The sequence below is a fragment of the Poecilia reticulata genome, linkage group LG13 (genome assembly GCF_000633615.1).
Source record: "Poecilia reticulata strain Guanapo linkage group LG13, Guppy_female_1.0+MT, whole genome shotgun sequence".
Lineage (NCBI taxonomy): Eukaryota > Metazoa > Chordata > Actinopteri > Cyprinodontiformes > Poeciliidae > Poecilia > Poecilia reticulata.
Window position 1 is genome coordinate 17,970,660 of NC_024343.1, and position 13,097 is coordinate 17,983,756.

General features: G+C 43.8%; 1 protein-coding gene across 2 annotated transcripts in view; it reads left to right on the forward strand.

Moving 5' to 3' along the window:
* map3k10 (mitogen-activated protein kinase kinase kinase 10) overlaps positions 1 to 11,290 on the forward strand; it is a 34,501-nt gene extending 23,211 nt beyond the window's left edge. For both annotated transcript variants that reach the window (XM_008425774.2, XM_017308211.1), the window contains exons 3-11: positions 224 to 372; positions 3,307 to 3,482; positions 4,239 to 4,482; positions 4,965 to 5,087; positions 5,169 to 5,307; positions 6,098 to 6,207; positions 6,330 to 6,628; positions 7,583 to 8,114; positions 9,013 to 11,290. In XM_008425774.2, coding sequence (XP_008423996.1) covers positions 224 to 372; positions 3,307 to 3,482; positions 4,239 to 4,482; positions 4,965 to 5,087; positions 5,169 to 5,307; positions 6,098 to 6,207; positions 6,330 to 6,628; positions 7,583 to 8,114; positions 9,013 to 9,416 — 2,176 coding nt within the window. In that variant the 3' untranslated portion in view covers positions 9,417 to 11,290. The remainder of the gene's footprint in view (positions 1 to 223; positions 373 to 3,306; positions 3,483 to 4,238; positions 4,483 to 4,964; positions 5,088 to 5,168; positions 5,308 to 6,097; positions 6,208 to 6,329; positions 6,629 to 7,582; positions 8,115 to 9,012) is intronic.
* The last annotated feature ends 1,807 nt before the right edge of the window (positions 11,291 to 13,097 follow it).

The following is a 13,097-nucleotide window of genomic DNA, read 5'->3' on the forward strand; positions in this document are numbered from 1 at the left end:
CTGTCTGCCATGTTTACAGGAGTATTCAGTTTGGAAAACCGCAAATTGCATCCTTCCACTTCATGCACCACTTTGTGTTCAAACCTCCCGTAAAATACCAATAAAATCAACTCAAAAGTTCAGGAGATATGAAAAGTCATGCAAGGTGTCGTACTTATATTAAAACCATCACTGGCCTCTTCTCTCTCTCTCTCTCTCTCTCCTTGTGCGCCTCGTTTTGCAGTTTCGGTGTGCTGCTGTGGGAGCTGCTGACCGGAGAAGTTCCTTACCGGGAAATAGACGCCCTGGCGGTAGCTTACGGCGTTGCCATGAACAAGCTGACACTCCCCATCCCTTCAACCTGCCCTGAACCTTTTGTTCTGCTGCTGAGAGGTAAGCAGGCGCTGCTGGAACAGAGGGTGACCCACCGCTCAGAAAAATGTCACAACGACAGCTGGCTGTGAACAAGTAAAACACAAACATGTGGAGAGCATCGTTGCAGATGTACGCTGTCTCTGTTTGAGGCAGAGCTTGCGTCTCTGGTTTTTACTTTACACAAGTCATTCAACTCGACCTTTAGGGTGCATTCACACCAACCCTGTTTAGTTCTAATCAAACTCCAGTTTGTTTGTCTGGAGAGTCCGGTTCGTTTGGTGAGGTGGGAACGCGCAATCGAACTCTGATGCGGACCAAAAAAGTGAATTCTGGTCCGCTTAAAAGCCTAGGTCTTGTTTCGGTTACATGAAGTGACTGGAGTCCCCTCCAAAAGCAGGAAGTGAACTAAAGCGCAGGGCATTCTGGGAAAATGCAACCAAAAGAAAAAATCAAGAGTCTGGCATTACTGGGAGAAATGGTCCTTTACCAGAGAAGAGAGAAGAGAAATCGTACGACTGTTAAAATCTGACGCCACTACAGTTTCGTTTACATTTTATGAAGAACGAAGTTGAACTTCAGTGGTTCTTGGTGTAGCGCCACCACAGGTGAGGATGGGAACAGTTTTTTTTCAATTATTTTGGATTGTTTGTGGAAGCGAACGTCATCAGCTGAAAATGTACCAAATGTTGCAATTATGATCCCCAATCGAACCGAGTCTATCAGACTATCAGGTATGAAAACATACTAAGATGCCGCCAGTGATGTGGAGAAGCCCACCAGCTGCTAACTATGACCTGACTGTACTGGAGGCCTTTGAGCTTGCACCTGGTAAATCTACAGTAGATTTTGTTGCATTGCACAGGAGCTGAGGATAAGAGTTAGCTTTGGTCTCCCTGTAGTTTTACGTCTCCTAGGTCTTTTGCTCCTTGAAGCCCATGTAAACCGAGGTGGAGTATCAGCCGGCTCTTGTTTCACAGTTCAGTTCATCCCTGCTTAAATACTCGCCTGCAGGATAAACTTGACCTGAGGTGCTCTACCTTAAGCACAGGTGAGGAGGTGTGAGGACAGGTTTGAACTCTAAGAAAGAAAAAAAGAGTACCGTATTTTCCGCACTATAAGGCGCACCGGATTATAAGGCGCACCGGATTATAAGGCGCACCTTCAATGAATGGCCTATTTTAAAACTTTTTTCATATATAAGGCGCATAGTCCCGTATTGAACATATACGGGACACGATTTGTTCCGTTCTCTACAAATGTGGATGTGTAATAATTAAGAAGTGGTCCCCGAGTACTTTATATAGGCTGCCCCAGTCATTGTTTCACTCACGGTGTTGGTGTTGCGACATTGTGCCCAACTGCTTTCTGGGTAACACAGACCAACCGACATGCTGCCGCCGCAGTCTCTGTCTCTCTTCCCCCGCCCCCCTGGCTTTAAATTTATAGGGGCAGGTCCCTTGGTAACCCTAGTCGAAGCACCTCGGATGAATATCTAAAGCCACTTTGTTGACATAAAGAATGTCAACAAAACAGTCTGACTCGGGTCGGCGAGGAGAGCCTTCTGCGACTGGGTCGGGGCGTGGCCGGACGATGGTCACCCTTCTCCGTTCGCGCACAGTATGTTCGTGGAGAACGTGGTGCTAAATGACCTGCAGACGACCTGATTATCAGGTCGGTAGGTAGATAGGTCAGTCAAACTTTATTAACAAACCAGTGTTCTGACAACTATCCCAGCATGCACCGCACGCTTCTTCTACGGGCGAAAATGAAGTTGTCGGCTGCTTACCGTAGTTGCTAGACCTGTTGTGGCTCAATATTGGTCCATATATAAGGCGCACTGGATTATAAGGTGCACTGTCTGCTTCTGAGGAAATTGAAGGTTTTAAGGTGCGCCTTATAGTGCGGAAAATACGGTAGTTTCTCCTAAAGCCTCCGCTCTTTGCTCCTCTTCTGATCCATGCTCTTCCTTTAATCGCCTCTCCTGTTCATCATGTCTCCTGCCTTCTTTTATCTATGTCACATAGTTCATTTCTTCTAATAAACAAGTACCAGCTGCTATTTTTTATTTTATTTGAAGCTTTACTTGTTAAAAACTGCTCTTCATTAGACTCTCTTTGTAAACCTAACATGCAGCAGATGTTCATGTTGTAGCGTTGGACTGATCAGTTTGTGGATCCGTGCTCATGGTAGGTATCTGCAGCATGTTGTCTGTAACTCTGTCGGTCAGGGTTCTGGCTCATGATAGTCGCCATATGCTGCCACCATCTTGCTGCCTTCCCCTTCCCTGTTGTTTGCTGCGACTGCCAGGAGTGACAACCATAACCAGTCCAACAATCCACCGCTCTGTGTTGTGTTTGTGCGTTGTGTTGACAGCTGGGCAGTGTGACGGGGTCTCTGGAAACGATTTTGATTTCACTTGGTTTACTGCTCAGCGCTTTGCTAACGAGCGATAAAATTTTGGTTTGTCGTTTCACCATAAACATGTCCATTTAGAGCGTAAATGAGATGGAAAAACACTGGCTTCTTAATTTTTATTTTATTTTATGTTTTTGGATAAATCATATTTTGCCAATAAAAATGCGGTGATTATTCTGCAAAATAATACAAATAATGACTTAGGCCATTATTTTAGGAAGGTAACAATATATACCAGTATATAAAGAAAATAATAACAGAAAATGAATTAAAACAAAACTCATGTCTACCAGTCCACAAGTAAAGATTACATTACTAAATGTACAAACTAAACAATTACTCTGCTGCTTAAAATGAGCTGGATTATGAATGTTTCTGGTGTCTACTTGGATATTACAAGAACATTTTAAAGAAGCAGAACATCGTCAGCTGTCATAAAACACATCAGTGACATTTAATCTGAAATGGTTAAAGAAATAAAGCCGTCACATCAGATGGCAGCAGCTTCTCTCACGCCTTCCTGCTGTAACCTGTCAGAGTGCTGGAGCTCCAACCCTCGCGGCAGGCCATCCTTCACCAGCATCCTGCGGCGCCTGCAGGCCATCGAGCAGTCCTCCATGTTCCAGATGCCTCTGGAGTCCTTCCACTCGCTGCAGGAGGACTGGAGGCTGGAGATCCAGCAGATGTTTGACGAGCTCCGGGCCAAAGAGAAGGTGAGGATGGTGAAAGCAGCCAACCTGATACTGCAGAGCTGGGTACTCAGTTGCATTAGCAAGTTTTGTTGATTAATTGGCTTTTTGGAGTATTTTTGCCACGCAGTAGTTTCTACTTTTACTTGACAAATCTTATCATGAAGCGTCCCTGCTCTTACTTGAGTAACATTTCTGGTCTCTCTGCCCACTGAATGGAAAAACAAACATGTTTTGGCCAGAAATTCACCAGACAAAACACACACCTGCAGTTTTTGTTAAGGCTTCAAAACAGTTTTTTTATTGAAAGAAACTGATTTAGAAAAAATATATTTTGCCTGATTTTATATTTTACTTATATAAATTGTCATTTTCACTCTTAAAATACCAAAAAGATTCACTAACCTTTATATTTTGATCCATTTGATGATGATAAATATTCATATTTTGATCCGTTATTCAGTACTTGAGTAGACTTTTTACCAAATATCTTTTTACTCTTACTTGAATCATTTCTTGAACGGCTTCTTTTTACTTTTACCCGAGTAAAAACATGTGGAAGTATTAGTACTCTTATAACTGTTGGAAGTATTAGTACTCTTATAACTGAGTACTACATGGAGCTGCTGGGAGTTTTTTGCCGTTTCTTGAGCCCGAAGCCGGGAAGCATCTCACAGTCTGAGGTGTTTCTGCATGTCAGGAATAGCTCAGCAACGAAGAGGTGTTAAATCAGGTCGATGCGCTTTGCTATACTCATTTCCTCCACCTCCCGGTCTGCAGGAGCTGAGGTCGTGGGAGGAGGCGTTGGCCCGGGCGGCCGAGGAGCAGAAGGAGCAGGAGGAGCAGCTGAAGAGGAGGGAGCAGGAGCTGGCAGAGAGGGAGTTCGACATCGTGGAGCGGGAGCTGAACATCCTCATCCACCAGATGTACCAGGAGAAGCCCCGCGTCAAGATAAGGAATGGCCACTTCAAGAAGAGCCGGCTGAAGCTGGGCAGGGACAGCAACTGCATCAGTCTGCCCTCTGGTGGGTGGAAATAAGAACTGCAGCCTGGCTTAAGACGCACCTGCTGGGCCTTTCTTGTTACAGTAGGGCAGCGCAGTACTGCTTAAAAATAAAATATTCGTTTTTTTCCTACCTCATCCGTTTTTAAGAATTTTTTTTTTTTTTTTTTTTTTTACAAATGATAGAAAATATTTAAAAAAAGTGTTTTTTTTTATGTATTTAATCCCTTCTGTGAATTGGACGACAGAGTATTAGGGCCAGGCTGCAACAATTTTTATTCAAATATGAGAAGATAGTCATAATATTAACAAGCTTATTATGAGCTTGTTAGTATTAGCTCATACGTAATTTTACATGAAGAAATCTTAAAGTCATGAGAAAAAAAGGTTATTTTAATGAGAGAAATATCCAAAGTGGGGCCGCACAGTGGAGCAGTTGGCAGAGCTGTTGCCTTGCAGCAAGAAGGTCCTGGCGTAAACCTCGAGGCATCTCTCTCTCTGCAGGTTTTGAGCACAAGATCACGGTGCAGGCGTCCCCCAGCGTGGACAAGAGGAAGAACCAGGGCAGCGAGAACACCACGCCCCCCGCCAGTCCGGGGGTCTTACCCCGCCTGCGAGCCATCAGACGTGAGATCAAACTCCTGCAAGTTTAAGAAAGATAGAACAGGAAGCGTAAAGTCGTCTTAAGTGCTTCCTTGTGTGCCCCAGTGACCCCGAGCGACGGCAGTAAAACGTGGGGCCGCACCGCTGTGTGTCAGAATAAAGACCTGACGGCCAATAAGAAGAAAGGTCGCACCTGGGGGCCGAGCTCCACCCACCAGAAGGAGCGGGTCGGAGGAGAGGACAAGTAAGAGCTGCTTCTGGCTGAAATAGTTCAGGAAATACAGAGAATATGACTCAGATTTCAGTGTTTCAACCTCGTTTAGCTTTTGGTCTAATGATAACAACTAATTAAAATAAAGAAATAACCTGTATATCTAACTATTACTGTAAAATAATCATAAGTTATAAAAAGGCTGTATTAACCCGCTGATCTGTATAAAGGTCGTCTAATAATTTTGATAGAACTCTGTTCAGATTTTAATTGATATATATAAAAAAGAAATGTTAACATTTTAAAGTATAATGAGGATTGGGAGTCTTATAAAAATTTCCACAAGCATTTAATTGGTTTTATTGGGATTTTATGGGTTAGACCAACATAAAATAGCACTTAATTAAGAAGTGGAAAAAAAAAGTTGCGTAGTTTATTTTATTTATTTATTTATTTTTTACAAACGAAAACCTAAAAATTACACCTCTTTACTATGAAACCCTTAAATAAAACCCCGTGCCTCCAACTTCCTGTTTTAGTTGACTCATTTTAGGCTCCATCTGCGTGTAATTTAATCCCAGTATAAATATGTGGGGTCACACAAATTGTAGCCTATAATCCCTTTCTAAAGTATGACGCAGCCTTCAGGTCGTTGATTTTATTTTTTTTCTAAATACTTTTTTTTCACTTCAAATTTCTGAGCTGCTTCGTGTTTCTATCAAACTGTCAAATAAAATCCCAGTAAAACATTTTAAAGTTTGTGCTTGGAGACAAATTGCGGAAAAGCTGTGTGAATATTTCTCACACGGTTCTGTGCTTACAGGCTAAAATCCCTCAGTGAAGGTAAAGTTTATTCATCCAGTGCGCCAAACCTGGGGAAGTCCCCCAAACACGCTCCCATGATGCCCGGCTTCTCCAGCCTCAATGAGATGGGTGAGTCTCTGCTGGGACCGTCCGCCGGACGTCTCCTCTCAGTCTGACTCTCTCTCTCTCTCTCTCTCTCTCTCTCTCTCTCTCTCTCTCTCTCTCTCTCTCTCTGTCTCTGTGGACGACAGAGGAGTGCCCAGAGTTCGAGGAATCACCGGGGTCCATGCTGCCCTCGGAGACCAGCAGCAACGGGGCCCTGGACGACTCGGGGCCGCTGTGGGGCAGCTTGGGGCCCAACGTGGCGCCTCCGGTCGGCGGTGCGGGCCTCTGCCCGGCGTCTGGAGGCCTGTGGATGGGTGTCAGCAACCAGGACTCGGCTCGGCGCTGCAACCAGAGGAAGAAGAGCGACATGCTGCTGCTGGGCTGCGCCTCTCTGCTGGCCTCTGTTGGTCTGGGGCAGGACCTGCTGCAGCTGGGCAAACAGCAGGTGGGGCCCAAACCACTGAACGATGACGATCTAGGAGCTTATTATTTATAGCTGAAACGATTAATCGTGATTAATCGATTATTAAAATAACCGTCAATTATGTTAGTAGCTGATTAATCGTTAACTACAATATATACTAAAAAAAATCTACTTTTCTGAAAAGAACAACACAGTAATCGCAGTAATAGAATAGAATCACAAAAAATAGAGTTTGCGTTTAAGATGAAAAATAAAAGCCTTTCTCTTTTAATGAGTTGTAGTCAAAACCCCTCAGGTGGAGTAGTGTTAGCTTCACCTGAAAAAGATTTACTTAAAGAATGCTGTGTTGTTTTGTTTTGTTTTAGGCAGTAAATGTTTATTTTCTTATTTAAAAAAGAATTTTTTTTTACTTGAATCATTTAAATGAATCTGTTTAATGTTCCATTTTTTTTATCCGATTAATCGATCAACCGTCAGAATAATTGATAGATTAATAGTTCCATGCCTAATATTATTTACTTACCATATATTTATTGACTGTCCACAGCTTTTAATACTTACTATTTAATTTTAATACTTAATTTTATACTTTTCTCTATTTTCTAAGATTAAATTTAACACAGTGCGGTTACAAGAGTATCAAATGTTTATCCAAACAAAGATTTGGACTTGAAAATTAAAAGATCTGCCTCTTCAGGAGTTTTTGCTAGAACATATTTACAGACTGAAGTGTTTTTATCTTAAATGTAAAATGTATAAATATATATTTGGTACAGTTTTAGCTTAATTACTGCTCTCAATATGTTGTTTTTTTTTCTCCAAATGGCCTTTTCTTGAGTCCATTCCTGAATTAGTTGACGATTATTTCACTAATCGATTAATCGCGATTAATGGTTTCAGCCCTATGTTGTCATGTGAGCCGTGGCAGCAGCAGGTGAAGGTAGCTTGTTTCTGTAAACCTTCTGTGGCTCCCAGATGCTTCAGGACGAGCAGGACCGAGAGGAGCAGCGGAAGAAGAAGGAGGGCCTCTTCCAGCGGACGGGCCGTTTCCGCCGCAGCACCTCCCCACCCAGCAGAAACCTCTCGCTGACGCTCTCCAGACACCACGACTCCGGGCTCGCCTGCATGGACCCGTCCCCCTCCGTCACACTCCTGTCTCTGTCCTCCCTGTCTGACTGCAACTCCACCAAGTCCCTTCTTCCCTCGGACTCGGACGACTACCCTCTTACCCCGGCAGGTATTAAGACCTCCTCGGTGGCGGCGCCGCCGTCTCCGGCTCCTGCCCTCAACCCGCTCCTGGACCTGCGGGCGGAGAGCTTCAAGAAGGAGCCCAACCAGTCGCTCACGCCCACCCACGTGTCGGCAGCGATGGCTCTGAACAGAGGACACAGACGGACGCCGTCGGACAGTGCCATCCGGCCCCGGGCGCAGACTCTGGGGCACCGCAGGACTCCGTCTGACGGCAGCATGCCGATGCCTCCTCATCCCCTCACCACGACATCTAAAGGTTCGCAGACCAACGCTTCACGCACTGCGGCTTCACGCTTCTGTGAGACGAAATGTCTCTTCTGTCAACCATTCCTGGACAAGACGTAGATGAAACAGTAAAAATATCATTTCTGTTCATACTATCAGGTTGATTAGAAAGGCGATTATTTACCGTCAGTAACTGAAATTTATTATGACTGCAATAAATAAAAAATATGCCTCATCATAATTAGACATTTTTCACGTTAAACAACAGAAGATATGATAAATTCCCAGCCCTATTTACAGCAGTAAGCTGATCAAATTCAATCCCTGTAATAACAGTTTCACTGAACTAGACTCCACAAGCCCAAACTGGGTAGGATTTAGTGCACATCTGGCAGCAGATGTGCTTTTATTGAAATAAAATTTCAGATGATAATTGTGAGCTTAGCTGTAAATATTACTGACCAAAAAAAAAGGTCAAGATAAAAACCTGATCAGTGGATTTCTAGTTTAAAGCGAAGAGAAACTGATGGTTTTCTTGGTTTTCTGAGATGTAAAAATGTCTAAAAAGGGATTTAAAAACATAAATATGAACAGGGACAGTACAGCTTACCAGCTCTACTTAAAGCTGTTATTGCTAATTTTCAAAATTTTCTAAAACTAACTTACAATGAAACAGCAGCTTGTTGTAAGTCAGCAATTCCTTAATGTTGGTGAAAAAGTTCCACCGGCGCATTATTTAATTTATAACAAGACATTTTTCCCATATTTTAAGTGAGTTAATCTAAAGGCTTTCCCCCCCCTCAATAACAAGTAAAACAGGCTCTTGTTTCTTGCTGAAAAGTTACTTGTTTGGTTTAATACAACTTTGCTGAGATTCTTTGTTTTTGCAGTCTAGATACGACCCACATTTATTTTCCTTTTCCTCTCAGGAACTCCAGACAAGTTGGACATCCCTCGCCTCCCGGACCCGTCCACGGTCCACCCCCATGTACCCCACCGGCGTAAAGCCCCAGCCCCCCCGGTCCCCAGCCCGACTCCCCCCTTCCTCATCAGCCCCCCGGAGAGACCCAAGACCCTGGAGTTCGCCCCGCGCCCGCGGCCCACCCCGGCCCGGATCAGGGCCGACCACAGGAAGCTGGGCTCCGTGTGCCGGACCCTGAGCTCGTCGCCGGGCAGCAGCTGCGACAGCCCCCTGGGCTCCGGGGACAGCAGCGCCGGCGCCACGCGGCCCAACTTGATGGACATGGACATGGAGGGCCAGAGTCTGGACCCGACAGTTCCGCTCTGCGGAGAGATGCAGCCGGCCGCTCTGTGCGAACAGCAGTACTTGTAGTGACGCGTTTTAAACTTTCTGGGGCTCGGAAGTACATCCCACTTCTGAAGATATTGCACCGCTTGGCGAAAGTCGCTCGTCTCCTGAAAAGGCGTGAACCCCTTCTGGCATCCCTCGACCTCTGCTCTGCATGACGCCGAGGGCCCAGAGGCCTCTGAGAGCCCGGTACTGACCTCGTCCAGCCAAACGTCTTTCCAAAGCCATCAAAGCGTCTAAAAGAGCCACTTTTTAAAGGTACCGACGGTCATCTCAGTCAGTCTCCTACTGCTGTTTCCTGTCTGTGTATCTCTACGCATTTCCGCTCTCTTCATTCCTGTCCGCCGCGTGAACAAGACCAGAAAAACATCGCCTCGTGTTCGTCGTCGTACTTCGGAGCATGTTTGTTCTTCTTCTGCACGGTGGTCTTCATCCTCATCTCTCCAAACGTGAAAGAGGGAAAAAAAATCTGTTCCCCCTCAACCTCGGTGGACTGGTTACATGTGCATTAAAAACATCTGTTTTCTCCACATTTTTGCAATCTGGTGGTTGTTTTTCATCGATTTAAACATCCCTGCCTGCTTCTTCTGCCTCAAAGTTCAGATATCATCCAGAGCTGGCCATGTTTACTGGAGCCCCTGGTAAAGATGATAAAGATCAAGTTAATATAACAGTAAATTCATCTTTTCCTGCAGCGGCGTAGCTATGTAAAGAAATAATCGCACCTTAGAAAATCACAGCTATTAGTATCTCAACCAATCCCTTTAATATAGAAGAAACTGAATCATTTTCTACATTTTTAAAAAACCTTTTAAGTTAATCAGACTTTATGAGATTTTTTTTTATTAGTGATCCCCTACATTATAAATACAACATACACACATCAGACTTTTTATTTGCATTATTTGAGGTCTGAAAACACTGCATCCATTTTGCTGTTATGACCGTTTCTCATTTTCTGCAAATAAAAACAAAATTTTTGCTTGGGAGTTTCAGAGACATGTTGTCAGTAGTTCATCGAATAAAAGAACAATGTTCACTTTACTCAAACATAAACCTATAAAGACTAAAATCAGAGATCAATTTAAGTGCTCTCTTAATTTTTCCCCAGAGTATATATGTGTATATATATGAACATATAGTTGAATTTTTCAGCTTTGCTGCTGTTGCTGTAGCATTTTTGCGAGGGGAATCTGCAAACGTAGCCAGCTCTTTTTCCACCGCATGCCGTCTCTCTCTGGGTTGCTCCACTCATTCCTCCTCTATCGGTCGGCAGCATCGATCCCACTCATCCCAGCGATGCAGAACTGGAACTTCTCCTCCCCCCGGTCCCGCTCCACCTCCGATTCCAGCATCAGCCTCCCGCTCCTCTAACCGCCGACTTTGGCGGCACTTTAGGAGAAACTCTTTGCAGCTCGTCGGTGGGATCAAACCGATGCTGTTGTTTTCTGTGCACTGGATGGTTTATCGGCTGCAGACAGCATTTACTCGACTGTGCAGATTTCTGTAGGTGAATACTGTGTGTGTTTTTGCGTGCGAAAGTGGACTTGTGCGACTGTTTTTTCGGGATCGATGACAATCCCTTTGCTACAAGAGTGAGCCAAACTCATTCTCCCTCTGTGCGGTTAAGAACACTGAGTATTTATTAAAATTGTTGTTACTGTGGGAAAGAAGTAATTATTATTATTATTATTACTATTATTATAATGATTTCAGTACTCTTCCTAGGTGATATTTGTATATACTTGTTAATACGGGAAGAAGAAACCGAGAAAACAAAACCTGGGAATCTGCTGACTGGAACGTTTGTGTTGTTTTCTGTCTCTGCCTGTGAGGAATCTGTGTGAAATGTGACGGATGAGAGGTGAATAAAACAACAAAAAACAACAAAAATCAAAGACATTTGTCGATATTTTGTCACGTTGTTTCATCATATCCGGGTAAAAACACACAAGAATCAAATAATGTAGTAAACCATTCCTTTGTATCTAAGGTGTACTTTCCTTTAGTTTAGTCTTTATGGAGAGGAAATTATCCACTATTTCCTCACATTTTCCCTAAAAGAGCCATTGATGTGAAAACAATTAGGCTACCCATGAAAAGTTCACAAATTGTACGTTTATTTTTTATTTATTTGATTCGATGTAAACACCAACAACTGGTTTTCACGTCTTCCTTTGTTCAAACACCCCATAATATGCTGTCATGGTAAGATTTAACAACTTTATTTTGAAAGCGATGGTAACACTTTATTTGAAGCAGTGTGCATAAGACTGACATGACACTGTCATACACCTGTTATGAACATGAAGGAGTCTTTATGAATGCCTATAACTGTTGCCATGAAGTGTCATTCAGTAAATAATGACATTTTTAATGCAGAGTTGCTCTAAATGTCCATTAAAAGTGTCAAATTTGCATTAAAAGTGCAATTATTTACAGAACAATGCAAAGTAAACAATTATTATTGGACTTTTAATGCAACTTTTAGTGCAACTTTTCATAAAAAGTGCCATTTGAGTATTTAGTCGTGCCAAATCTGACACGACTAAATACTCACACATCATTATATTGCTCCTAACGCCTAAACATGAATTACTTAGCATCAGTGTTTAGTAAGCATGTCCCCCCTTCCTTGCCAACAACACCTTATGTCACCAGACAAAGGTGCTTGCAGTAGCAGCCTCTCTTCACCAGGTGTCGCCACTGCGCGCTATGATGTCATATCTTTTCCGAGTCCGCTGTTTTTCTCCACGTCATGCATTCCTGTAGTGACTCCCTGATCCTGCAGCGGTCATAAACACACCTGAGGCCGCCTCGGCCACACAAACACACCAACATTCAACCTGACACGCGCTCCTACGACTAAGACGTTTTCCGTAAGAAGAAGCTGGTCCCCGGGACGTAAGAGACGGTCCGTGTCCAGATGTTGGGGACACGCTGCTCTCTCTCTCTCTCTCTCTCTCTCTCTCTCTCTCTCTCTCTCTCTCTCTCTCTCTCTCTCTCTCTCTCTCTCTCTCTCTCTGGTGCTGCTCCTGTTCGTGGTACCGCCAATCAAACACCGTTTCAGACGCCAGCCTGTTACCTAGCAACCCCTTTTCACTTCCATGGTGACGCTATTAAAAGCAACATCACACACAGAGATTCAACAAAAAAATAAAGTGGAAAAATGGATGAAAATGAAGTGAGAGGGAGGTGAAAAGGTGCGGGCAGAAAGGTTATACAGCAGCTTTAACAAGAGGCAGACAGAGTGGACCCACTTTCTTTGTCTGCTTTTTACCCTGGATGTCTCTAACATTCATCACCCCTCCATTATCTCCACTATCTTAATTCCCCCCATGTTGTCTGCCAGTGAAAACATATTTTAGCAGCAAGAAAAGCAGGCAGAATCAGGAGGCGACAGTGTTTGGAGACGATGGTGACACACACACACAAAAAAAACGAGTTGGACCCAAACAAAGAAACACAAGTGTGTGTTTCTGTTCAGCTTCGACGGGAACAGCTTGCCAGATTGCCTGCCAGTTGGTGTGTCCCTCAGATCCGCAGAAGGCCTCGCTTCATCTTCCACCGAATCTTTAGTCGCCCATTAAACCGCTAATGCAGTTTTATTAGGAAATACTCTGCGACTTAGTGAACAAATCTGACATCAGAAGGTGAGAGCGCTTACTGAACTTAAGTGATTTCAAGTGACTAATAATGACACGT